This window comes from Pavona decussata, unplaced genomic scaffold (genome assembly GCF_977016875.1).
Source record: "Pavona decussata unplaced genomic scaffold, jaPavDecu1.1 SCAFFOLD_27, whole genome shotgun sequence".
Lineage (NCBI taxonomy): Eukaryota > Metazoa > Cnidaria > Anthozoa > Scleractinia > Agariciidae > Pavona > Pavona decussata.
In genome coordinates this window covers 1684937-1712673 of record NW_028145450.1, presented here as the reverse complement: position 1 = coordinate 1712673, position 27737 = coordinate 1684937, and the positions used below count along the sequence as shown (strand labels likewise).

Here is a 27737-nt window from a genome sequence, read left to right as displayed (position 1 = left end):
GTGCTTTAGGACGGTATCTACTTTCGTTACTGCGCATACGTTCTGCGCATCTCGAGATACTCGGGTTTCCTTAGAGTGGTGCCTACCAATACAGGGACATTTTTTTTTGCGCGGTTTAAGACTATGTGGAGAAAGCAGAACTTATCAAGCACTTTTGGTATACAAAAAGAGAATTAGGGGTAACCATGCATTTCTCAGAGATTAGAAAACTTCAATTTGGACAAAACGCCACACATTTCTTTGTATTTTACTAGTTTTAGAATAATTGTTGCCTTCTTATCTCTAAAAAATACACCACTCCCCCCAATTTTCTTTCTAGATTCCAGTAGCCCATACCAAGATCTGCTTTTCCCTCATAGTCATAAACCATGCAAAATACTTCTGTATTAGGAGGCGCCGTCCTTAACTAACAAGTGGATCGTACATGTAAATTTTGCTTTCCACGTCATTATATCGGCCAAACTCCATTTTTTTTTTATTATTATTTATATCACTTTCAATTTCAAGCTACATACATCACTACAACAGTACGCTACTTACAAACAAACCCTTGCAATACTTACTGTTTACTTATATGAAAAAAAAAAACATACAGCTAAATTCCTGTAATTACAATAAGTATACTCAAAATGATTTACAACAAACGTCCAATAATTCACTTTCGGCGCCCGAGTTGTCTTTCCCCTTGTCTTTATTAAATCATAACAAATACTTTTCATCGTTGGCGCGAAAACAACGAAAAGTGATATGACAGCGGTAGACTTAATTTTGGTTGGAAAACATCGTTGAATGACACGATCCAGTCCTTCTGGTTAAACCACAGAAAGCTAGTGCAGAGCAAATTCAGCCAGTCCCGTTGTAAGCACCGAGAAAAAAAAATTTAGTGCGGGACCATTTGAATGGGCGTAAGGTTTAAATTCGAGATTAACATTAACCAACATTCTGTTGCTTTTAAATTGTATGCTTTAACCTTTATAAACATGTGTCCGTGACGTTAGTTCTCGCATGCTTGCAAAGACCATTCGATACCGTATAACCAGAATCTATCGTAATAAGTAGAATAAATTACTATACATTAATTAAGTGTGAACGGTAATGGTAAATCAGCATTAGATACATTAATTTAGTGTGAACGGTAGCCCACTTTTCAAATTTGCTAGATTTGGCATTTGATATGTTCCACACTGCCGTGTTTTGCCTTTTTTGTGAGCCTATGTATTCTAATAAGAGTAAAGTGTCAAAAAGTTTCAAAGCCAAAACGTTAATGATGAATATATTTTAATTCACTTGCTTAACACTCTTTTACATTTTATCTCTATCATGTTCATATCGGATTGTAATGAGATCCCAGTGTTCAGATTTCAGTGACAATATGACCAAAATTGTCAATGCCTCATCACGTCACATTTTGCCACAGCACGGCCTATTTAACCCTTTAACCCCTAATATCAAAGAGCAAATTCTCCTGTCCTGTTCTCATACATATCTAATAAAAGTATTAGGGAGAAGTTATTAAAAGTCAAATATCCAGAAAATTCACCTTGGGTGATCATATCCTTAATTCTCATGACCTCACAGGTTGAATAAGCATTGATATTACAAGGAGAAATTTGATGCTGATCACTGTTAGGGCTTTTAAAAAGGGTTAAAAAGTGAAGGACAATGGCTCCAGCATCTTTTTCCTTTCTGAATTCCAGTACTAGTGTGGTTGAACTTCAGGGACAGCTTCTAGGGCTTTGTTTTCTTCGCCTGTAAAAGATCAAATGAAAGTGAAAACAGCCAAGCGAGATTAAGGAGGGCTTAACTTTATTAAGCCAAGGCTTGAGAATCGGTCAAATTCTTGCAAAGGTTCAACTCTTTTTTAGCAATAGCGCAATTTTGATAAAAAAAATTAAAATTCAGCTTGAAATAATAAACATCACTGCTAATGTAAAGTAATGTTTTGTTAGTAAAACTAAAAATATAAACAAAAAAAATGAAAATAAAATAAAATAAACATTACTGCAAGGCTCTGTGGAATAAACCCATATAAACTCTACGATTTATTCCCCAGAACCTTAAAGTGATGTTATTGTTTCAGGCTGAATTTTAATATATCAAAATTGGGCTATTAAAGTCCCCCTCAAATTTTCTCACAAAGAAATCTTTGGGCTTGAGCCACGCCACCTTGCGAGGTCACCCTTCTTCAATTCATTGTTTCATTTCTGCATGATAGATTCCATCTCCTTGGCCATCCCGTCCAGAGAACTTGCTCCGGTACTCAAGGCGTCACAAGGCCTAAGCACATATAGAGGATATTACATGGTAGCACAAAGATATGAATTTCATTTCCGAATGGCAAAAGCATATTTTTCGAATGAGCACAGCGAGTGAGTAAAATATTGTTTTCAAAATTCATATCTTCAAGCCACCATGTAATTTTCTTTTTATTATATATACAAATTTATCGCTTGTCATTTTTCACCGACTGTTTGCACAAACAACCATAAAAAAACTGGGAAATGACGTCATCAATATCCTCACTAGTGAGGATGTGGAAAATACGCCACTCGGGTCCCGGATGTACAGTGCATGAATTTCGTATGATTTGTATGAGTGGTTCATTTTCCACCAAAGCACTTCTGTCAATATATTAATAAAATTTGCATATTGCCCGTTTTCACTGTTACGCCATTGAAAAAAAAAATGAAACCATTCCATGAATGAGGTCAAGAAATTGGTATGTTATAGATGATAAATAAATAAGGAATCTGTCCAAGTGTCAGGTCTGTACAGTATTCTGTACTCAAGTTATTTTACAAAATGTTTCACACAAATTTATGGAGCTTAGTATGGAGATGCTCTCTGGTGCCCTCTAGCATTCACTCCCAAATTTGTTGTTTCATTCTTTGAGGCATTCCAAGGACCACCAAATCCTAACAGTGGTCAGCATCAAATTTCTCCTTGTAATATCAAGGCTTATTCAACCTCTGAGGTCATGAGAATTCAGGATATGATCACCCAAGGTGAATTTTCTTGATATTTTAATAACTTCTCCCCAGTACTTTTATAAGAAAAGTATGGTGACAAGATAGGATAATTTGTTCTTTGATATCAGGGTTAAAAGCTTAAGCAGGGGTATTATAAGAACCTGGGAGGCAGGTTCTGGCACCCATTTACTCTAAACAAAGGACGAGAAACAACAAACTCAACCCACATATGACGCCAAGTCTGGGAATTGAACCTGGGGCACATTGCTGGGATGTGAGTGCTCTCACCACTACGCCATGCCTGCTTGATCCTCATTGATTCACCATTAAGAACCCCTTTTCCACAAAAATCAATAAAATCAGACATTCAATATACCCTTAGGGTGCTATTCTGGCATGGGCCAACCCTTACCCGAGATGTGGGATCTGATCTGGGATGGGGAATGGAAAATCTATTTTGCACCTATCTCAGTGGTGGATTGGTTGTCAATCAACTGAGTTTTCAGTTATTAACCCTTTAACACCTAATATTATTAAAAAACAAATTCTCCTATCTTGTCCCCATACTTTTCTTATAAACGTCCTGTGGAGAAGTTATTAAAATATCAAGAAAATTCACCTCGGATGATCAGGCATATCCTTAATTCTCATGACCTCAGGGGTTGAACAAGCATTGACATCACAAGGAGAAATTTCATGCTGATCACTGTTAGGGCTTAAAGGGTTAATGCTTCATACAAACAGCCAATTCTCTAACCAATTATTGGTATAAAATACAGCACAAAACTTTGACAATCCTTGTAGCTGAACACTCTTGGCACTAGTGTCCCTTTGGAGTAGAATCTCAGTTCAATCTCCTTAGCTTTTAAAATCAATAAAGATTGAATTGCTGTTTAGATGCGCAGTGGCATGCAAACTATCTTACTGTTGCATGTACAGTCAACTCTTGCCTAATGCGGACACCTCGCTATCACGGACTCCCCAATAATACAGACAAAAGCTAAATCACCGGCAAAAATAAATTACAGACGTTCAACTTAAATAAATTACCACACTTACGGACTCTTGCTATTAAAGACACTAACTCGCCGCCCCGAGTGTGTCTGCAATAGGGGATAGATAGATAGATAGATAGATAGATAGATAGATAGATAGATAGATAGATAGATAGATAGATAGATAGATAGATAGCTTTATTAAGGAGTTGACTGTAGTAGAAATTTCCTGTCCACCAAGGAACTGCAGGACAGTTGATTGATTGATTGATTGGACATAGTTGACCAAAATACCAAACTCTTTGTACTTAGTGGGTGTGTTACTTCAATAGATCCTGTTACAGCCTCGCTGCACAAGTTTATGCAGTCAAATTGTGAGCGGAGTTTAGCCTGTAGTAAACTACAATCATGTAAAAGCAGAGTTGTACACTGTAATTGATTCAAAAGGAATTAAACAGTGATTTTAACAGGAAGTGTACATGTGGTCCTTACATACATGTAACATTAAGAGACTTACCGCTTCTTTTATGCAAGCTTTGAGAGCTTGAAACTCCTTATCACAAGTATATTTTGTGATATTATCTTTCTGGGACACACAACTTCCATAATGAAAAGCCTAGATGTAAGGGTAAAAAACAATATTATTAATTTATAAATTGATCAAAACATCCAAGGTCTCCATTTACAATTAAAAAACAAACAACATAAAGCAAGTTAATTGTTTACTTCAAGGCACTGTGATGTTCTTGTTGCTTTGACTATGGACTATGGCGAAAACCTGACATCTTAAATTTTTGTTGTCGCAGTTACAGTGGAAAGGAAGTGACATCAGTTTCATTTTTTTGCCCTCTACAAAACAAATTGTGCAGACGATGAGCGTACGTGATTACTGTGACATCAGCTGGTGACTTGTCAGAAGAGAAGTTAAGATTGATGTGTACAAAAGAGTGGCAAGCCTGCAAAACTCCCTTGCATCTGTTACAGACATTTTATAATTTAGCTTGCACGAGTATGTCCTTTAGAGTTAAAATCAATGTGGAAATCAATGTGGAGGGCTTGCCCAACCACCTCCTCATGCTCCAAGGCACTTTTCATCTTCATTGGCACTCAAACTTGTGAGATATTCATGCAAGCTTTGTATCGTTCTGTCCCCTCCCCCATCCCTCCACCCAGAGGATAGCTTGCTCACAGGTGAACCAATTTTAAACTGAAAATTTTTCGTACAAATAAATCTGACTAGTAAAACTTTTGTACACTGGACACTAAACCCATTAAGTTCTAACAGTGTTCTGACAGCATCAAATTTCTCCTTGAAATATCAATGCTTATACAACCTCTTGGGTCATGGGAATTAAGAATCTGATCACCCTAGGTAAATGTTTTTTTTTTTTTATTAATGCCTACGTCGCAAAAGGAGGTCGGGTGCCCAGGAGCCAGGGGGCTGGTACCGCCAACCCAAACCCAGGTAGGTAGAACACCCCATAAGCCTGCCCTACCCACAACCCAGCCACGAGCCTCGCCTGAAATGCAGCCCCAGCCCTAGCACCCGTCACACTGAGACTAGAAGCTCAGTAGAAAAATAATAAGTAAATAAGACATAACACTAACCCTAAACCCTTAACCAACGGGTCCCCAACCCTAATGCCAATCCTAAACAATAACAAACTAACACTACTGGGAGGGAAGGGTAGGAAAGAAAAGCCCTACAAAGTGCGATAAACCAACCATGCCACGAAAACACTGAGTAGAGTAAAATTCTGAACACATGCATCAAACTGCCCTTTCTTCCTTGAAAATTCATACATTCACACTTAGCTATTTTTTTTTAAGTTAGAAAAAGAAGTGACTTAAAGAAGAGTTGAACCCGAGTCATCTGATCACCAAGTGGGTACCTTAACCACTAGACTACAGACGACTCGCTGCCAGATACTGCAATTTTTTGGCTAGATATCCTAACCCCCATTAGTATAAATCTACTAGTGTTCTATCACAAATGCTGCTCTCTTATTGGCTATGCTACTCACTATCTATTCTGTTGTAGACAGAGTAGATTGAGTGGCCTGATAGTGTGCAGTTGTCAAAAAAATGGCAGCAGCTTCAACATGTTTTTGAATTGTCTATGAAGAGGATTTTCGGATAATTATTTGTTGAGGCAATGCCAGAGACTGAGAAGGAAAAATTACTAAAGAAATAAAAAACGTGCCGAGTGCATTGTTAAGTTATATAAGCACGCAGGAATTTTTAAGAACACGAGAGAAGTGCCGAGGGAGCTGAAAGAGAGCTTCGCACTTTGGATTCAACTTGGACAGATACAACCTCAGAGCTAGATAACCATCGGTTAGTGTTAAATATATCATTGAGAAACTCGAAACCGCAGTCAAACGAGGGAAATTGCTCGGCCATAATGGCGGTCTGTCGCTGAATTTCTCAAATTTTCACAGGCAAAAAATCTGACGTGTGCTCCGTGCATATGTACAATTATAATGCACGCACCATACATATGCTTCGTGCATTGTGGAGTTATAAAGAACTCAGTTTGACCAATCACGGTGCTTGCTTGACCCTGGCTATTTTATAAAACGAAATATGGAATTTTTTCACCATAAGAAAAGGAGTCGAAACAACAGTTAAATGATTTTTTCTTCATTTTACACTTTTAAAAGTCAGGAATTTTATAATTTTGAAAACATTCAAAGTTGCGTTTCACTGATACAATGAACGGTTTTTATTTAAAATAAAATCTTGAAATGCAAAGGCGCACACACAGAAGCCAATGCAATTTGAATTGTTTAAATCCTTACTCAATAAAAACGTGAACCTGTCTTGTTTAAGTTTTGAAGGACTAGTACATTAAATTTTATACTAAAACAATTAAATTATTCGCACTCGATTTCTATCCTTGATAGAAAACTAAATCTCATAATCTAATTGAGAAATATAAATATTAACCGCAAGGTATCTAAGCTAAATTAAGCTAACTGGAGAGCTATGTAGGCTATAAACCGTAGTGCTTTTTAGGCTAACCAGAGTGTCCGAAGATGTTCCAACAACCTTTGAACACTTCCGATTCGAACAGATTGTAGATGTTTGGAAACTTCTCTGCAAATTTTAGACTATTGTGATACAGTTAAGACACAAAGTCAACATTTAGCACCTTTTGGGGGTAAATTGAACTGTTGTTTTAAATTAATCATGCGTTAAGGAACAACTCGTCCGAATTTGTGAGTCAGGTGTTAGAAATTGTCCTTGATGCGTGAAATCGATGTCTTTAGTCCGCAGGCGTGAGACTCACGCATAATGTGTGAAAGTTGGCAGGTATATGAATGTCCAAGGGCAGTTTGAGATATGAAAATTTATAACGAGTGCTGAGGTGAGGCAGTGTTATCCAGTGTACAAAAATGTAATTTAATAAATGGTAATGGTCCAATTTATTTTGTTGCCTAGACAGATGGATTTACTACTATGAGAACCCATAAATTGGTCTATCAGTCTTTTCTAGCTAAAATGTCGATGGTTCGGCTCGCGCATGTTGTCAGGCGAGCTTTTTAAATTTGACTGACGCCACTGTCAATCTGCATTACAGATACTCTTCAAGAATTCATGTATGGTGTAATAAAAGCTTACCTGTGCTTGACATTCCACAAGAAACCTCGCTAACCCAGAAATTCTTCGGTAAGTGTTTTCTTTGGAACTCATTTCCACTATATTTTTTCAGCCGCCATCTTTAACACCGCTAAATGCATGCCGGGGTAGATTAACGGGTTGCTGGGCAAAAGCGGAAATGAGGCGGAAACCAAAAACCGGAAGTCGTCGCAATATCGCTGCCCAATATATTTACAAAAACAAACAAATTCACGTTTTTAACTCAAGCTTTCAAACCCAAGTTATAAATTTCTCTATCTTTGTACTTAGCTGAATACCAGAACGTAAAAAAGGATGTCCATTTTTTGCGTGAAATGAACTCATAACAATTGCGAAACGTGGCAATCTCAGCGGGAGTCCGGGTGTTCCCGCAAAGAAATTAAACATGTCAAAATTTCAGAAGGAAAAAAATATACATGTCAAATGCAATTTAACTACAAAACGGTATACGATCATATTGAGCATAGGGGAGATCTAGGGCTGCGTGAGGACATTAATAAAGTTGTTGGTGGAATGCAAACAAAGACTTAGCGGTATTTGGCATTAATAGCGTTTATGGGTTATCTTACATGTAATATCATATCACATGTCAATTTTGCAATTGGTTGTGAATCCCAAACTCCGCCCCGATTTCACTTTTCTATTTCAGGAAAACAACGCTTTTGCATGCACCTTGTCCGGTGGTCCAAACTTCGTAGAGTCGGAGATTTCTCGTTAAAGTTATTGCTCGCGAATATTGGCTAGCGCAAGCCATTGTTTTATATTGGGACCAACGACGAAGCCTTTTTGCGGCGTTGAAATGCCCCCTTTGTTCATAAACAAAGTCTAAACGTTGTTAGATCTTCTCGAAGTTTATCTTATCGGATTAGAAATTTATCTTCGCTTTAGAGAAGCGGAGAAAATCGTTATTGTTCTTCAAAGTTGATACAAAGGTCACTGGTAATTTAGAAACAAAACATCGCTTATCATGAAAATCTTCGTTGTCTCCTGGCTGTTCCTAGCGATCTTCGTTCGTAAGGGAGTTTGTGTATCATGGATGCCTTGGAATTGGGGCGAAAAGCCCCGTCCGATTGATGGACAGTGGAGCCCTTGGTCTGCATGGAGCACTTGCCAAATCTCATCTGACCCGGACACGTTGCCTTTTCGTTACAAAGAAAGAAATTGTTCCAATCCTGCACCAAAGAACGGAGGCGCCGAATGTAAGGGAGAAAACAGACGAACTTCGAACTGCGATGATTGCAATATTCCTTTGGGTTTAGAAAGCGGCCGAATACAAGATTCCTCCATGACGGCGTTGCATTCTCACAAACAATTTCCAGCTTCAGCGGCGAGATTGAATGGCAAATCAGCCTGGTGTTCAATGAACCCCGAAAGTCTTGAAGAACCATTGTACCTTCAAATCGAGCTGAAGCAATTCACCACGATTTCAGCGATCGCGTCACAAGGGTTTTATCCCGGGATGGAAACTTTGTCGCTTCGAATGGGTCGTGTTAGCAAATATCAACTGATGTATAGTGCAGATGGGCGCTCTTGGAGGTTGTACAAAGACAGCAAAAATGGAACGATTTTACGCGGGAACGCTAAGCGAAATGGAACGGTACTAAACATTCTCATGCCTGAAGTCACCGCACGATTTGTACGAGTTTATCCACTGAGCTATTTCTCTTTTGTTTGTATGAGGTTAGAGCTGTACGGCTGCTCGTTCAGTTGTGGGGGAGCTTTGGGCATCGAGCCTGGCAGCATCATCACGAAGAGCTCCCCAACAGAAGACCAGGATTGCTTGTGGCATGTGAATGTACCCAACATTACAAAACTGAATATGGACTTCATAAATTTCGATATACCTTGCACCAGTGGTTATGCAGAACTAAGAGATGGTGACATGCCTTACGCAGCTGCAACAGTGCTAGCCCGATACTGTGGGTATGACCGCATCCCACCCCTGGTCATGTCTAGCAGTGGTAAACTTTGGGTGCGATTCAAGTCTAATGCATCGGATCCCCAAGTTGGTTTCTATGCCATCTACTTCCCAGGGTGCGGTGGTCATCTACAAGGTGGCAGCGGTGAAATAACTTCACCCAATTTCCCTAATGAATATTTCCACAATTCCAAGTGTATCTGGACAATAACAGTATCGGAAGGCAAATCAGTTCGCTTGACATTTGTGCAGTTCAACGTTGAGGGGGACTTGAATCGCCACAGATGTCCTCATGATCATCTTACTGTTTGGAATGGCATTGATTCCCTTGCTCCACTTATTGGAAAATATTGCAATAGTAATCCACCTCCTCCTACAGTTTGCAGCTCTGGAAACACCATGCGCTTAAAATTCCGCAGTGACGATGCTCTAGCATGGACAGGATTTTTTATCACCTTTAGTGAAGTTGATCCATTGATGCCTTGTGCTGAGTTGACCTCAACTGTAGTAATGGCAACATCTTCATGGCCCTTGTCTACTAGTGTACTATTGACTCCAACACCTTCCATAACGTCTAAAACTGTGTTCACGCAGCAGACTATGTTTGATCCTACGAGTGATTATCTTGAGGGATTTACAACAAAAACAGCAACAGTACCGTTAGCTATGTCAGCCATCAGAGCCTTGGGACCCGTTGAGGTGCCATCTTCAGTTGAACCTAGTGCAGTGATGGTCAATGGGACAGTTAATTTCATGGGATCTTCCGTCAACAGAGAATTGCAAGCGGCAGCACAAAGAAAGCAAAAAGATGACGATGATGACGATGATGGATTAATGACACTTATTATACTGTCAGTTTTTGTCTTCATTGTTCTTTGCATGATCATTGCAAGCATCATACCAAGTGCAATCAAACGCTGTGAAAAGAAAAAACAGGACAGAGAAATGAGCTTGTTGGTTGCTGCTAGTCTTAGCATTCCAGAAACAAACAGTAAAGACACCTTTGAAGTTGTTCCCATTGCTACAGACAGCAATGCGATAGCAGTGGAGGAAAGTGCTACATGTGAAATTACAGGAGCAATGGATGAACAGAGCTTGCTAGCAGTTGAAGCAGCAGAGAGCGAGACAGTGAGTGAAGACCCCACAGCAGAATACATTACTGAACAAAGCGAAGCTGAAGTAGTGGCACTTATGAGTGATCATAGCCCTCTCTGTGGAGAGGAGAAATCAGTGGAACAGAAAATTAATGACCTGAATGATTTGGAAAAGGGAAAAACTGATACAGAAGCTTATGTTACTTTCGATGTAGGAGATGATGATCATGATTATGATGATGATGACGACGATAACGATGATACCCCAGAAATTGGCAGTTTGAGAATGTCTTACGAGGATCTCGGAAGCAGTTTTGCATGTGAAATGCAAACAATGTTGAGTCAGTTTGTGAATGATGATGAGCTACCAGCCTTGGAGCTCAGCATTTTGGCAAATGCAGCTGATAATTCTCTCCAGGACAATGGATCTGAATTAGCCAAGAGACCAAGTGTCAAGGAATCAGAAACAGGAGAAAATATTCCTCAAGATGACCATCCAGCTCAAGACGACACAAAGTCAATCCAATCAAGTGAATTTTCAGCCTGTAATAACACATGTCCTGACCAGGAAGGCAAACCGGAAAGTGTATCAGATTGTGATGATGTCGCAACAGAGGATGTATGGCAAGCACAGCATGATGCCATCAGCAGTCATGGCTGCAGAAGAACAGCAAGCAAGGATAGAGTTTCAGGATCATGCACTGATAGCAAAGATTCTGGTTGTGCTTCCAGTAGTGAACAGTTCCCATTGGTCGACAACTATCTTATTTATCCTGCCAACAGCGAGACTAGTGTGTAGTAAGCTTTATTAACCCCATATCCTGAAGTGATCACCATATAATTTCTCCTTAAATATTGTCCTGATTGCCAAGGAGATAATCTATTTCTAATTAGTCACTGCTTCAACCTAAAAGCACGGGCTACAGTGATTTGTTACCTGGGCCCAGTTGTTCAAAAGCTGATTAACGGTAATCCGCGTTTAAGAGTTATAGTTGAGATTTTCATCTTGGATCATTAAAAATGTTTTTGATATCTAATTTTAGGGAAAGAAAAGTCTCAGTCAGAACAATAGTCAACTCTCGCATTGCAAACACGTTCCGCTATAACGTACACACCAAGAATACGGACAGCAGCTAAATCCCTAGTAAAACTAAATTAGACGTTTGACTGAAATAAATTCTCCCTATTACAGACTCTTGCTATTAAGGACACTAACTCGTGGTCCCGACGGACTGTACGCAGTAAAAGGAGTTGACTGTAAAGGCAAGGGAATTTAGGAAAAATGTTCATTTATTTATTATCCCTGGATAACCTTATTCACACTTTGGACAACTGGGCCCTGAAGCAATCACTACTTAATTTCTCCTTGCATATTCACTTGTTTTAAAGCAGATAACTTGTTTCTAAATGGAGACTTGAATAACGGTTTCAGTCGGGTCCTGTCAGTCAATATTATTTTAGGCAGAAGTTTCTGGAATTTTAGGTTCATTGAGAAATACTTTTCAGTGCACCCTATAAAGTTTGGTCCTCGTGGTAGGTTAAGGGTAACAAGAAAAAATGGAACTCAAGTTGGGAAGAGTCCAGTAAATTAATTATTCAGCTTGCAGAATGGCAACAGCTGAACTAATTTTGAAACAGACTGGACATTGAATGTAAAGTGACCTTTAAAAGTTTAAAATTATATATAATGATTCAGCCTCAGTGGCATGTTTTTATAATTATCTGCAAATGTATGCAAAACCTGTTTATAATCATTTACAGTATTTATTTTCCTGCTAGCAGAGGTCTCTGAGGGCGAGAAGGGAGAAAGACCTTTGCTGGCCCCCGACAAATCTTCTGTCATGCATGCGCTAGTGTTTCCTGGCAACGAGTGACAAACTTAAGTTTGCAGTTTGTTGGAGAGCACTCCTTACTTTCAAAAGGAATCTTCATGGTTCTGTAAGGAATGCTTTCGCAAAGTAGAATTGCTAATCAAGCAAAAAGGATTTTGAAGATGGAAAATGCGAAATGATTGAAAACTAGCGGAAGCCATAACAACTGTGGGCTCAGAAATTTAGAGAATGCGCATTGCATATTAATGGAAACTGGTTTTGGAAACCAGTCAGTTTCGACCAAAAATCTGGTTGGCGGCTACATGAGAGAACGCGCCGGGGGCCGGCAGAGTTCTCTCTCCCTTCTCACCGCCAGAGACCTCTGCTAGCAGGAAAAGTATTTATGAAATAATTATAACCCAAAAATATTAAATATTAACAGAAAATTAATATGAGACAAACAGACCATTGCTCACACTAGGCAGGTGGAAGCAGGATTTAAGAATCATTATTGTAACCTTTTTATATATTCAACCAACAATGTTTAATAACAATATTGTAACCGGTTTTTTGTTAAAATGTTATTTATCATGCAGAATACTGAACTGAATTACCATTTAGTTCTTAATTACAGCTGTTGTTACAAAATTAATGAGATGGAAGTTTGCCAGTTTGTGCAGTTTAACACTTTTATGGGATGTGGTTGAGCTGAGGAAGGGGGAGGGGCTAGGGGGCTGCAATTGAGTGAAGTTTTAACTCAGGTGTCATGTATAATTTTGCCGCTGTTAACCATCACTCATCCAACAAAACTTTTGACATTTTTCAACCAGAAAAGATGCTGATGAAAATACTGTGGTGCAAGTCTCCAAGCAGTGACTTAAGAGAGCTCTGTACATGATGTAAGGATCAGTTGAATGCAGCATTGCTACAGTATCATCTATGCTTCTTTTAGATTACTTGTGTGTACAGCAAAACCCCGCGAGTAAGAACCTATTTTTTTTTGTTAGCCTAAAAATCATCAGTTAGATCCCCTCTAAACAAGAACCTGTTGACCCTAAAATTTAAAACAGGTTCTTATTTCCTAAAATCTAAAACGTGTGCACTTTAGTATGTAAGATCAATAATAATTGACATTTAGAGTTCTCTTTGAGGACAGAGGTCATTCACCACCCCTACTACTTTTTTCTTCAGAAAATGAGAACCTATTTAAGAACCTAGATAGCCTAAATTTCTGTTTATTACCATTGATGTAAGAGCCTATTTAGGCTAAATTTTAAAATGGAAGGTTACCTACTCGCAGGGTTTTACTGTGCTTGTTCTTAGGTTTTGTTAGAACAATCAAAAGTCCTGCTTGCATAAAGACTGGTTATCATGTAGTACTGCTGGGGTTTCATTACTTTAAAGGCTTTGAACAGTCAGGCAAGAGATCACTACACTCGAGCAAGTTAGCAAACTTGCATGTTATTTTCTGGAAAAAGTTTGTTGAGATTATTAAAAGCAGCTGGGTAACCTGGTGCTGGCCCTTAGTGAAACCCCTGGTTCTGTATTTATTTTGTGATTTTATTTTTATGCCCTGAATTTGAGAAATCAGCATATGGCTTTTGCAAAAATACTCCAGAAACAAAGATAAAAGTTTACCTGATGCTGATGCATAGTTGACTTCTTTTAAATCGCTGCATTCCACTTCAGTTGTGGTAGTTTCTAGGCTAAAATCATGATGGAGTAATTCAACAAATTCAAGCCTATAACCTGAACATCTAATTTCTCCGCTTGATCAAACGTAAACCTCATGAAATAAAGGGTATGATCACCAAAGATGAAATGTTGCAATGCTCTGATAAATTCTCACAACTGGCACCATAAGAGATGAAAGGAGAACAGTGAGGAACAATAAATAATGTTTAACAAATCGACAGCAGCTTTCTATGGTCTATACTCTTATAGACCATAAAATGACGTCATAAAATGTTCAAAACTCAAGTGGTGTCTCGTGGTTTCACTGCCAAGTTTTGAACATTGTATGATCTATTTTACAATTATTCGACGAGTGCGCATTGGATATGAGATGATAGATGGCCAACGAGCCGCATAGCACTGAGTTTGCTATAATCAGCCCTTATTCTCATATCGAACAAGCATGAGTGGAATAATTGTTTTATTAAAAACAATCAAGAAATATTGCTAGATTCTGCTGATTTCGCTTTGCAAGAACACGTAGACGACAATTTAATGGTCTCGGTTTCTTGAGCATGATATAATGGCTCATATACCATGGCCATTAACCCAATCAAATCGCTCAAATGGTATTATACAATGATCCAGTTTTTAGTAAGAGTATAGACCATAGAAAACTGCTGTCAATTTGTTTTTGTTTCTTTTTTGCAATAAGATGGAAAAAGACTGAGTAGCGTTAGCTTTATTTTTCATTGAGAAAGTGCATGTTACATCTGATGTCATTTTTATTGGCTATGAGCTAATCAGTGCGCAGGAATTTTGAGTTACTGTAAAAATGTATTTTGATACTGGAGGTGTTGACTCTTAAATCACAAAATAAACAAGGAGCTGGTTCTGACATGATAACCAGTCTGTGTGGCAAATTAGACTCTGTTTGAGAAATTTGATTCCAATGACAAATCACAACTTGGGTCCTTTTTCCAGCAAGCCTTCCAAAATTCCTTTTTCAGATGGCTAAGGTTAAGTTACCCTAATTCCGTGCGGCTCTTGGTTTTCCTTTAATTTTTTCAACTGTTTTTTTGGTCTTACCAACTGACCCTAAATTTGGAAATGGCAATAATGCTAACGGGAGAAAAAGGAAACAGTTACGCATCACAGTTTACAGTTAAATCTCAATTATCTGTTAATTAAATTGTGGCTCTTCTCTATGGTTTTGTTCCAACATTTTAATTAATTTTATGGTTGTCAATTTCATGACCTTGAAAATAAGGGGAGGAACAGCAAGTATTATTCTTCATTGAAATTTAACTTAAAAACATCTGTAATCAAAATGTTGGTATAAAACAGATTTATATGAATTTTATGGTGCAATAGTGAGTTTGTGAACAGGTTAGTTTTGAATCAGGTTGTTCACTGCACTGTCATTAGACATAAATATTTGCACTTGATGAAATTAATTTAATAAATGACTTCGCTGTCTGAAAAGAGTGTTCCCATGTTTTATGAGATATAAAGAATTTCTGCATAATGCTCTGCAAGTTGTTTAAACATCTTGATGTTTTAAAAAACAAATTCTGACTACTAGTACAGCAGGGGAGCAGGGATTGTGTGGTGGTGAAAGCACTTGTCTCCCACCGATGTGGCCTGGATTTGGTTCCTGAACTCGGCATTCTATGTGGGTTGAGTTTGTTGAATGTTGATTCTCGCATTAAATTTATCTTTGTTTTAGTAGGCCTAATTCTCCGGTTTTTCCCTCTCCCCACAAACCAACATTTCCAAATTCCAATTTGATCGGGGATCTGAGGACCACAGGTTTGTCAGTCGTGTCACCCTCATCAAAAACAAAACAAAGTTGATTAAGTACCATGTGATATTTGGAACAGTTGGGAGAATATGCATATTGATAAGGGTTATATTTATGCAAATGCAGACCTTTATAAGGCTACGGTACCCTCATCATTTTGTTGGAGTTTACTAATACCTCACTGGTGAGACTATACAACTGAACATCTACACATGTGTGGAGCAGATATAGCATTGACTTGGGAAACATGAAAGTTGATCAAATGTTTTTTTTTTTTTTTTTATTGTTTTTCTGTGAATAAGTCAGATTTTTCTCAAACTCTACCTTGGTGTAATATTTACATTTAATTTATTTTAAAGAGAAACCTATAATTGCTCTAAAATCAAATTATACACAGTTGAGACTACTTTCTAGAATCCCATCCTATTTTTTGGCACTAATAATATTATTATACACTGTCATAAAGGAATTTCAAACCATAACTAAACAAAGCTAAAAAATGGATAATTTCAATGAAAATTAAGACCACCTCTTTCCCCATTTGAAAGATATAATAAACAGCGTGTTTGGGAGGATTGGACACATTTTGGTGTGTGCTGAAAGGGCTTCATTCTTAGCTATTTTGGCATGAAAAGGGCACATTTTGAGCCATATTTGCACCAAAATAAGGTAACTGGTTTTCATAGTTCAGGTCCTTATAGCTCCACCGAAAATTCCAAAAGGTGCTCCAGTCTCCCTATTGGTACATACGGTCATTTTTAGGGGATTGATACTGACTTTAGCCTGCGAACACGGAGGATATTTCCAGCTGTCGCTTCTCTCTGTGCCGGAGAGAAGCGACAGCTGGAAATATGTCTGCCTTCGCAGGCTATACCGCCTTCCTCCATTTCTAAAAATGACTGTGCGGGAGGCTTATGTCCATCCTCCTGGTAAAAGCAGTTCCAGGGGGGAGGGAAGGGGGTTGAGGGGTCACATTTCTCAGTTCTTTAAAAAAAAAAAAACATACTCTTTCAAAAATCTAAAAAAAGTTTGTTTCATAGCTATCACATAATATTTACACCCTTTAAATTTAATAAAAAATGTGCTCTTGGGTTGACCTGATTTAAAAATGTTTACAATATTAACTTGTTATTAATAATGACACTGACAAGCTCATTTACCGTACATGTAAGCTTATAAGAATTTAGTAATTTCTTTACCTTCTGGTATTAAACCATGAGAAATATAGAAGCCAATATACTTTGTGGTTTTAACTTTTGGGTCTGTGTACAAACTCCTGAACAGTTAACTTTTCTGTTGGCTGTAGCTTGTTAATAAAATTACGCTGAACAAAGTGTTTTAATTACAGTCGAACCCTGTTATTAAAGACACCATTGCAATCATTTAAAAAGTTTTTGTATTATCGAGTGTCCTTATCAAGCAGATTAATAATTAATCTGCTTACTGTAATAAAGGAAAATGTATTGGGTAGGACCAATTAACCATCAGGTTTCCACATTTTAAATGTGGGTACCCATAAAGTGAGGTTCTACTATAGTTATTGAGTCTGTGGATAAAATCCGAGTGCACCACAACATTTAAATGCACATACATGTAAAGCTTGGTGTATCTGCATGTAAATAATACAACTTTTGTATTATGCATGTGTTCTTTGCTGCAAATATAATACTTTCAACTAATTCTGTTTCTTTAGGTGTCTTGGAAAACTGTTCCATACATGTACTTTGCACTGGAAAAAATCTTACATCTTGAACATGTAATTTGGTTTTGTGACAGTTCCGTAGCAGCCGATAGAGTTTCATTACCATTGTTCAAATTGTACCTACGATCATAAAATGTCTGATAACCAAACATCACATGTTGAAGTACCATCAAAGTGTACCTGATCCATAATCAAGCATCATTCCACAGATTGTAGGAATCGAATAGATCTGTTATCCCTTCTGTATCTGTCAAGGTGAATAAATATTCCTCGTCTGTGAGATTTGGCGAAAGAGGAATCAAAGAATCATCGTCCAAGTCTTCAGGAATAGCGTTATCAATGTTATTCTGAAGGAACAGATTTTTCTGTGGACTAATCGGTGATGGTCCATTACTTCTTGGTAATTCGCTGTTAAATCTGTGATATGGTACTTTTGGAGGCAGTACTGAGCTGATGTAGCTTTGTGGTGTTTTCTCGGGAGTCAGAAGGAAGTGACTTGGGATTGTTTGTGGAGGGGGTGGTCGTTTCATGGGAGATATGTCTTTTATTGGTGATGGGTGGTTCCCTTGGTCCTCTGGACAGAGATAGACATCAATGGGCCCTCGTACACTCTTCAACCAGATCTGGATACTCTGCATCATAGAAAAATAAGCAAGTTAAAAATATAATTATGGAGACTAGTATGATGAACATCACATGTACGCCAAAGATTTTAACAATCTCAATCAAGAAATTCAGGGAACTGAATTGATTTTATTGTTTAAAAAGAAAGCTTTTATCGTAGTAATTTGTTAGTATCCAATTATTACCCTTTTTAAATTATCATTTTATGTATACTAATGTAGCTACATGTATTTTATCCTTTTATCTTATATCATTGTAATTATAGTTATGTCTGTAATTTTATTTTATGTTATCTACATGTATTTATTTATTTTATACAGGGCCGTTCTGAAAACCACTTTTGTGAGAACGCACCCTGTTTAAAGATTATTATTTTGATCATCATCATCAACATCATCATCATCATCATCATCATCATCATCATCATCATCATCATCATCATCATCATCATCATCATCATCATCATCATCATCATCATCATTATTATTATTATTATTAAATAATAAGCTAAAAACAGTTTTGGGAAAAATCTGAGTGCTCATGACTTGTCCATGATGTAAATAAATTTTTCTAATTTCAATGACTTTTCCAGGCCTGGAATTCAAATTTCTAATTCCATGACTTTTGAAGACCTTTCCCTAACTGTGTGAACCCTGTAAAATAAACAAATTTTAGTACAAAGCAATTTACAAGTACCTCTTTGGGATCTGGGACTTCAAGCCTTGTTTCTGGTGGAGCTTTGATTGCAATCACTGTCCTGTTTTTGAAGTGTTTAACATCACGGATATCTCTGTATGTGACATAAGCATGCTTGGTAAAAGTTAAGGATTGTATCTTCTGTTAAAGGAGGTATGGATGTATTAATATTATTAGTTTCTGTCGCAGTCTTCCACAACAGTTAAATTAAAAAAAGTGTGCATGACCGATGAAGGGTAACTTAATGCCCAGGAGGAAAATTAGTGGCGGAGAGTAATGACATGATGTGATAAAGTTTACAGCTCTGTATATAATAACTTACTTGTTTAATGAAAAACAAAGATCCCCACTTTTGCTGACACTGTTTACATTAAGCTATGATCAAATTGGTGCAGTGGAACCTCGATTTTACGATATGGCAAGGGGACAGCAAAATGATATTGTCAAATCGGGATGTCGTTGTAAACGAACTCCCAATGTATAAATAACTTTTGCCAGGACACAGAATGTTGATCATTAAATCGGGAAAGTCATTAGATCGACAATCATAAAATCGGGGTTCTACTGTATTAAGTTATCAGCTGTTTCCTTCAAAAATTAATGTAAGCAACTTTCTGCTTTCTAGAGTTTCATTGAAGGCTGGGCACCCACATGCAATTTGGTTGTCTCTGAACACAACTTTGCCAGGCTGTTTTTCACATCACAACCAACTTTTTCAATAAAAAGTTCGTATCCAAGGTAACTAATTACCTGCCCAGGTGTACTAGCATCCAGCCGGCATGTTCAAAATCTTAATGAAAACCCCACTGCTTGACTCTGTTACTGTTTTTACATCACTTCTCACCATGTGGTGCATGTCGTAGACAAAGGTAAACAACCAGGGAAATCTAAAAAGTTGCTGGCCAAGTTTACAAAGGGCTAAACATCTCACATACACTGTATGGGTAGTGGTTGTGTCACGCTAGAGGGAAAAACTGACATACTGCATATTATGCTTAGACGGGAGGATAATATTCACCATGATGATTGGTCCTGCAGGTAGGATGAGAAATATGAAAGGATATTTGGCCACGTCAGTATCTTCTGTCAGATTTTTCAGTTCTGCTCGGCAGCTTGCTATCATCCTGTCAAGGAAGCACTCTTTGGCGTCAAGATCAGCGACATCTGTGTGAAGATCCATGATCTGAGCAGAGATTGACTCCACACCTTTTGTGCGGCAAGAGCTATCTGTGTAGCAGGTTCCTCTAAAATAATCAGGAAAAAAAGTTATTGCATTGTTCAAAATTGTGTGATATGATTTTTAAAAAATTATGAGGGGACCAAGGGTGGGGGATGATAGTGAGGGCGTGACTGCAAAAATGACCAATGCTAGGCAGAGCTGTGATTATTAGGATCATTGCCTGTAACATCTCTTATAATTTCATTTTATTGAACATTTCCATGAAAAAAAGATAAAAAAATTGCAAAAAGAACACAAACAAATTACACAGATACAAAGTTAAAAGAAAGAAAAAATCCTGGGAATACACTACAGCTAAGACCAATTAAAGTCGTCCTGTTATGGCTGAATACGATTGAAAGAACCTTGAAGGGTGCTCTTGACAGCTGTACTTGGTCATTTTACTCAGAAAGCAGCAAGGTTGTTACAGGTGTGAATCTCAAAGGAACATGTGTCCAAAAACTGAATGACAGCCCTGCTAGGGTTCAGACATCCGAACTCATAGATAAGGCCCCACATCCTATGTTGTCATCCAAACGATATGAAAGGGTGTCCACTTTTACAGTCAATAACTGCACCATCTTCAACCTTGGATATTAATAAGCCAGAGAGTTGGTCTTACCAGAAGACAATCTATCCGTCAAAACCTTAACCCCCCCCCCCCCCCAACCCCATTGTGCAGTTCCAGAAAAAATCCATATCCATTCCACCCCAAGGAAGGTCATCAGAGATGGGGGTCTTAAAAGCCAAAACTTTAGAAGCGAAGTATGAAGGTAAACTGGAATTTCCTGGGGGGAGGGAGGTGCAAAACAAAAACCTTCCATGTGGGACTTATGGATATTTTCTGGAACTGTACATTTCACTCACTCCCCTTCCCCCACCCTTTCATGCCAAACTTTTTGCATGTCTGTATTTGTAAGTTCTCATTAGTTTTCTCAGTTTTTCTAAAGTATTCCTGTATTCGTCTTGTCCCGCCTCGATTAGTTTTGTTATATTTGCTGGACAAACCATTCATTCTATTGTTTTTTTTTTCAAATAAATTGTTGTTGTTGTTGTTGACTAAGTTCCCAGCAGTAGGCTGATTGCTTCACTTCACTGACCTCCATTCAATGTTATTCTTGGATTTCTTTTTTATCAGTCCAACACCTTCTAAGACGTTGGTGATATCATAGATCCTTCGCTTCTGAACTTCTAACAGGTCTGCAGCCTGGTTTAAGTCCACAACACCATCTTCAGTACTCCGCAAAAGGCCCACAAATTTCTTGGTCAAAATTCCGAGTGATGTATCATATCTGGTCTTTTCAATTGGGGATTTCACAAACACTGCAACAGTATAAACAAACGGCAAAACAGTTAGAACTGGAGTGGCTTAATTACTAGTTTTCATAATTTTGGGATTAGAAGACCCCCCTCCCCCTTGGAATGTCCAATGTCCTTGGGTTGATTGTGGATATTTTCTTGAACCACACATTCATAAGACCTGACTACACAGCACTGTAAGCTAAGGGACTGATGTGATATTGAGGGGGGGGGGGGGGGGGGACAGAATGGGTGTCCAGGGCCAAACCAACTGGATTATGTAGATTCAACCCAAAATTGAATGGAATCAAGAGACATGCATGTATTGCCAATGTAATACGCTGATACCTAAACTTCCTGACTTACTAGTGCACAGCTGTCATTATCTGCCATCAACTAACAATTATATGGCTTTCTTGGACTTATTAATAATTCATCACATGAAGAGAAAACAAAGCAAACTACTACCATGAGGAAGATTGCAAAAAGTGATGTTAATTATCATAGAATTTGGTGAACTTTTGCTTTGAACTTCTCCAAGATTTTTTTGATCTGGTCTGAGAAGCTACATCAAATGCTTGAAAGAGTGTTTCATCCAATTTCCAAACACCTTGAAGGTAGTAAGTTAATCCTAGTCCCAATAGTGATCAGCATTAAATTTCTCCTCACAATATCACTGTTTGATTAAACACTCAGACCAGGAGACTAAAGGGAATGATCACCAAAGATAACAAGCATTGATGGATAAACATATTCTCTCAATGGTCGCATAATAAATATGTAGAGAATAACAGGGAAAATGTACATGTTGATATTAGGAATTAAAAGGGAAAAAAAAGAAACCCTCAGCTGCACCTCTTTTTTTTTACCAACTTCTTGGTGTTTGGAAATCAGAAACACTCTCCCCCATGTTTGATACATTGTGCAGTTCCAAAAAAAATATCCGTACTCCCCCCAGGGAAGGTTTTTCGTTTTGCATCCCCCATCCCCCCAAGAAATTCCAGTCTAGCTTCATACTTTGCTTCTAAAATTTTGACTCTTAAGACCCCACTCCCCCTAGGAATTTCCGATGACCTTCCATGGGGTGGGTATGGATGTTTTCTGGAACTGCAATATTACATCAAATGCAGTGACAGGTGACTGGTTACTCTTTAGGAAGTGACAAATGAACAACAGCTATTGCCGAATTTTTTTTTAGTTGACTGCAGTATTGCTTTTTGCAGGGCAGGTTAGTGTAGGGTTTTATGAACACTACCATGAGTGCAACTGATTGACTTTCCTGTCATTTTTAACTATCAGTTTCTATCAATCAGTTTATTTGAATTTCAAGAATCTAGCCTAAGGCTACCACTGTGGATTGTTGACATTTCTAGTGCCATAAATTATATAAGTAAAAACTTTGAAACATCTCGATCAATCTATTTTAAATGACAGTTGATTCAGGCAATTTAGAGATGTTTGACCCTAAGATTTAATAACCTGTAACCTTACTTAATGGAGGTGAGCAAAAAGTAACTTTTTTATAATCTTAGAGCCAAATCTATGGTTAAATTCATGAGGCCACTTTAAGACCCTGTGCACAGAAACTTCAAGTTTGAACATTTCAGTGAAAGCTGTAGATCAAGATTGTTCTTTCACGTGATCCCCTTTTAACGTTGTACTTGGTTGAACTAAACTTTTGAGTACAGACACCTCCCTAAGAGTTGACATTCAAAACAAAGCTCTTGTAGAGTGCATTCCTGTGGCGCTATTTATTATGTGGAACAAGGTTCTAGCTTTTGAGTCTGTGGATGAAATCTTAAAATGTGATCATTTTTATGAAAGCTATTGAGTATTTCTTGCCCGTGGTGCCAATTCTCCTTCGTAGTACTGTCCAAAGAAAATATGGGAACGTTTTAGTCTGAGCCTTGAACCCTTGGGAGTATAATGGTCAATAATTAAACAAAGGGGTTTGGTTAATGAAGTGAAAAAACTTTGCATCGACTGTTTACAATATGCACGGGATGTAAACATGTCAAAGATGCGTACGTGGTTTACACAAAGTGAAGCCAAAAGTACCTTACGCAAGAGTTCTTTAGTACAGATCATCTAACGTGTTCAAGAACCTCGCCCAAGCATATGTCATAAGCTATCAACCTACTAATAGCTGATAGAAGTGTCCTTCCATCTATTAAAAGTGACCTCAATTTATTCCTCAAGGCTAGTGAGCTGGAAAAAGGTTTTGTGGTGAAAAGCTATTGACAATGCTTTCCTAAATTTGCATACATTTCGTATTGTTCGCTCAAAACCCCAGCTCGACCGTCAAAAATCCTAGAAATTTTATCTAAGCAGATGACACTCCTTCATTTCTTGGTATCAAACTCTCGAACGATTTGTACAAAAGATTTAGCTCTTCTCGAGTTCAAGCTGACTTCTATAAACCTCTCAACTATTTGCTTGCAGCCACGCATTTAAAAGCTAGTCGTTAGACAGAAATCAGACATTTTTTAATACTCTTGATAATTCGAGGAATAGTATCTCGAGAACTCGAAAGAAATTTTCTCAAGTAGTACCTTAATTTTTTTCGCTTTTTCACTCGTGTACGCGAAAGTGAAACTCATGGAAATCGACACTAAATCCATCCCACGTGCATATCATGCTAAGCTTCCTTTTTTTAGTATTAGACCTTGCAAAACCATTCCACTGATTTCTCATGCAACTTAAAATCTACTTTATAAAGCAATAAAACAGGAAATTACTCTTTGGGTAAGGCTGGATTTCTCTTCGTATTTTCCTTCGCCCACATCCCTTTGTCTTCGGCGTTCTGAAAGACGGCCGTACTCGAGTCGGAGTCGGTGGCTCGTCGAGATCTAGCCGACGTTTGGCCTAAAAATGAAGAATCACAAATTCAAATTCAACATTTCAGAATACTTTTAAAGACACGATGGAGCATACTGAGGGGCCACATCAAAGGAGCAAGATTGGAAATGAACGAAAGTATACCTGAGGTCTCAATACAGGACAAAGAGATCGTTCCTTTGTGTAAACATCGGGTGTGCACAACACAGCCTTTGGTCCTTTCATTGCAGGCGATGATGGCGTTTTAGTCTTGATCAGGTGAGAAGCAAAGTTGTTAGCGTCCAAATTTTTCTTGTTGACTGAATTGACTTGGTGGCTGTGGGCGCTGAGAGGCGGTCGTCCAGCTCGACCTACAATTGAGAATCGTCGAGTCGCCATATTGGCTTATGAAATCAACAATCGAGAGGTTAGTGGTTCCTCAATACGCTCGATTTATCGCTGGATTCCCAGAACTAATCAGGCTTTGCTAGAAATGAATGATTGTGAAGTCTCTTGTCGGGTAGATCTTGAAATCAGATGGCTAGGTGGTCCAAAATGGCTGAAAATCTCGGAGTCAATATGCTTGCTCTCGATTCATTCAACCTTCCTCTTTGAATGACAAAAACAAAAGCGCGCGCTTTCAAGTTTCGCGCCGGTGAGTGGTCACGTGGTCACAGTTCCTAGATTCAGACCTCTATGGGCCAAAATGCGAGGGTGTTTTTTGAGTTGAGCACTTCATCTTAAAATACTCTACTTTTGGCGGCGAGAACAAACTTTGAAGGCTTCCTAAAGCTTAGGAAAACAGTCCCAGAAATTTAAAATTATTCTCTTGATCATGCATTTACATAAATAACCATCTGATTGGGACATATAAATTACATAAAGTATCTTTTTTGGGAGGTAACGGATGACGAACCCCCGTGGAGAATTATTTAAAGATAAGTCAAATGGGACCTGTACGTATAAAAAGTGCAACGACCGGCTTCTAAATTAAGAACTACCTCAGTATATAGTTAACGAAAAGAGGTTAATTTCTTTCGATAGATCATTCTTGGGCCAGAAGCCTGTATCCTTGCAAGGAGCCAGAGTATGTTCTGACAGTCAAAAGAAAGGCTCTTTATTTAATCTTGATCAAAAGGGGCTTTCAAGCGTACAGAAGCGTTTGTGTTAATATAAATCTCATTGCTCAATTCGCCGTGCAAAGGAAGTCAATTGTTTGTTATTAACTCTCTTCCAAGGGCACTTGAAGCACCGAAAGTTGAAGAGCGTTTTCTGAATGGGGCTGAGTTGTACAGGAGAGATCACTTTTTGTTGTATTCCCTTTTTTACCAGAACAAGGCTTGAATTAATACACAAATTTAGCAAATAAAAGACCTTTCTACCAGCACACACATCAAAAGCAGTACGTGTTAACATTTTCTATGCGTGAGTGATTCTGAAAGAAAGAAATGTTTTGCATAATTCGGTCAATGAAGGAGAAAAAAATATCTTTTCTCAGAAAGGGCCCAATGTAAGCCGGCTATGTGTTGTAGAACTGATCTGACGCAAACTTTGGGGTTTTCCGAAATAGCTTTTACCATTTTCCTATAGCGTTCTTGTTGAAAGGTCTTTTGCTCTTACATATATGTAAGACTTAGACATATTGTCTTTTTATCTGTCGACTTAATCTTACTCGATATTGAAATTGTGCAAAACTGGATAAAGTATAGTGGCGCTACTGACAATAGCAAACGGCACTTACACGAACAATGTACCACTGTATTACTTTAATCCTGTCTGGGGAGTAGATTCATTGGGTATGATTGTGCCGGCTGAGGGGGGAGGGGGAGGGGGGAGGGAGGGGGTGAGAGTTGGGGGTGTGCGCACTTTCCCTCTACCGGCCGGTCTGTTTCCGACTCTTCCTTGGGCTTCCCCCATTTCCTTCTTCTACTGAAGTATTTATCTCACGTATTACTGTACTTGTGTTATTTCTACCATGCAACAAATGTTTAATTTCCAGTTTTATCTCTTTTCCTCCCATCTTTCGATTCTATTCCCCTCCCCTTTCCCCTACACATTCTCTGCACACGCTACAGTACCATATATACTTTTCTCTGATAAAGTTACTTTTAAGGACGGTGCCTACTATTGTTAGTGCGCATACGTTCTGCGCATGTCGAGATACTCAGGTTTCCTATGGGTGGTGCCTACTAATACAGGGATATTTTTGCGCGGTTTAAATCTATGCGGAGAAAGCAGAACTTAGCAAATGCTCTTGGTATCTCAAAAGAAAATTGGAGGTAGCCATACATTTTTCAGAGATAATTAAGGTTCAATTTAGGAAAAAAATCCCATACATTGCTTTATATTTTAGCGTTTTTTAGAGATATTGTTGCTTAATTTTCTCTGAAAAATGCGCGGTTACCCCCAATTTTCTTTTTGGATTCCAATAGCCCTTGCTAAGATCTGCTTTTCCCGCATAGTCATAAACCGCACAAAAATACCTCGGTATTAGTAGGCACTGTCCTTAATTTCAAGAAGATCTGTAAAGTTTTAAGTTTTATTACGATGGGATTAATCTGTTTTTCCTCTTAATGCGATACTAAATACGGGCATCTAAAGAGAAAGATCCGAGACGAACTTTGGGGGGGGGGGGGGGGGATACAGGAAGGCTTTAACCCAGGTTATAAGGGGAACAGGAATCGGGAATTGGGAAGAAAAGAGGGGGCTATTGCATAATATTTTTCGCACAGCGCCCGGAGCTACTATACCGTGATCGTAAACTGCAGCGAAATGGGAAGGGACTTTAGGAACGGTTGGATGCACAGAGCTCCCCCCACCCCCACCCCCACAACCACCTCAACTAAAATGTAGGGGGGAACGGGAGATTCAGACCCATTAGTGGTTCCTATTATCACCTTTAAAGAAAAAACAAACAACAACTGACAAAATGTAGAGAGCCAGCAAAGCAATAAGAAATGACATCGTCGTTTAAAGCAATATAGCCCGAGGCTTAGACCCAGTTGAAGTACCAGTAGAGTGGTCTGTATAGCCTGTATTTCATTATCTCATCCCTTCCCTCCCCCACCCCTGCCCTTATTCTATTTCTCGACTACGTGTTAAGATTTGTTATTATTGTGCAATATTTATTGCGGTGATATGTTTTCAGGACTGAAGCAGACTAGCATCTCAGTGGACAATTTGACAACGAACCCTATTATTATATGGAAATAATGACTGGGCATTGTTTTCTCATAGATATTGGATTGACCTGTCAGTTTGACACTTTCAGACAAAAACGGGCCGGTAGACGGTTAAATTGCTTCCGCCCGCAATCCACTTGAGCGTCTTAATAAACAGCTTGAGGACTTTTTAAAGTGAGAAGTAATTTAACGTGCGACCCCGGGGGGGGGGGGGGGGTACTCCTCGGAATTCTTGGTGGGGGTGTGCCGCCCGGGTTTTCAAATCCCGACCCTATTTCAGACCTAAACATA

The 27737-nt window shown here is 38.5% G+C and overlaps 3 protein-coding genes across 3 annotated transcripts; 1 reads left to right on the top strand and 2 right to left on the bottom strand.

The window, feature by feature from the left end:
- Positions 1 to 448: 448 nt before the first annotated feature.
- LOC146485272 (NADH dehydrogenase [ubiquinone] 1 alpha subcomplex assembly factor 8-like) lies at positions 449 to 7726 on the bottom strand. The gene is made up of 3 exons (XM_085103712.1): positions 7589 to 7726; positions 4482 to 4580; positions 449 to 1749 (listed from the first exon to the last, which is right to left on the bottom strand). The coding sequence occupies exons 1-3, from the start codon at positions 7658 to 7660 to the stop codon at positions 1729 to 1731; spliced, it is 192 nt and encodes a 63-aa protein (XP_084959838.1). The 5' UTR covers positions 7661 to 7726; the 3' UTR covers positions 449 to 1728.
- A 397-nt stretch (positions 7727 to 8123) lies between these two features.
- Positions 8124 to 14244, top strand: LOC146485271 (uncharacterized). Its single transcript, XM_085103646.1, has 2 exons — positions 8124 to 8139; positions 8256 to 14244. The coding sequence occupies exon 2, from the start codon at positions 8574 to 8576 to the stop codon at positions 11415 to 11417; it is 2844 nt and encodes a 947-aa protein (XP_084959772.1). The 5' UTR covers positions 8124 to 8139; positions 8256 to 8573; the 3' UTR covers positions 11418 to 14244.
- A 1944-nt stretch (positions 14245 to 16188) lies between these two features.
- On the bottom strand, positions 16189 to 25068 carry LOC146485270 (transcription factor E2F6-like). The gene is made up of 6 exons (XM_085103671.1): positions 24430 to 25068; positions 24186 to 24312; positions 21249 to 21471; positions 19998 to 20173; positions 18930 to 19048; positions 16189 to 18241 (listed from the first exon to the last, which is right to left on the bottom strand). Exons 1-6 carry the CDS (start codon positions 24661 to 24663, stop codon positions 17801 to 17803), a joined length of 1320 nt encoding a protein of 439 aa, XP_084959797.1. The 5' UTR covers positions 24664 to 25068; the 3' UTR covers positions 16189 to 17800.
- Positions 25069 to 27737: the final 2669 nt, after the last annotated feature.

Excerpts from the sequence above, each read along its gene's own strand:
- LOC146485270 (XM_085103671.1), bottom strand. The coding sequence starts at position 24,663 with ATGGCGACTCGACGATTCTCAATTGTAGGTCGAGCTGGACGACCGCCT. Across the intron at positions 21,472-24,185 it reads AATCCAGCCTTACCCAAAGA|TGTTTGTGAAATCCCCAATT; the intron begins GTAATTTCCTGT and ends ATACTGTTGCAG. Across the intron at positions 19,049-19,997 it reads GACAGAAGATACTGACGTGG|CCAAGCATGCTTATGTCACA; the intron begins CCAAATATCCTT and ends CCTTAACTTTTA.
- LOC146485271 (XM_085103646.1), top strand. The coding sequence starts at position 8,574 with ATGAAAATCTTCGTTGTCTCCTGGCTGTTCCTAGCGATCTTCGTTCGT.
- LOC146485272 (XM_085103712.1), bottom strand. The coding sequence starts at position 7,660 with ATGAGTTCCAAAGAAAACACTTACCGAAGAATTTCTGGGTTAGCGAGG. Across the intron at positions 4,581-7,588 it reads TTGTGGAATGTCAAGCACAG|GCTTTTCATTATGGAAGTTG; the intron begins GTAAGCTTTTAT and ends CCTTACATCTAG. Across the intron at positions 1,750-4,481 it reads AAGCTTGCATAAAAGAAGCG|GCGAAGAAAACAAAGCCCTA; the intron begins GTAAGTCTCTTA and ends GATCTTTTACAG.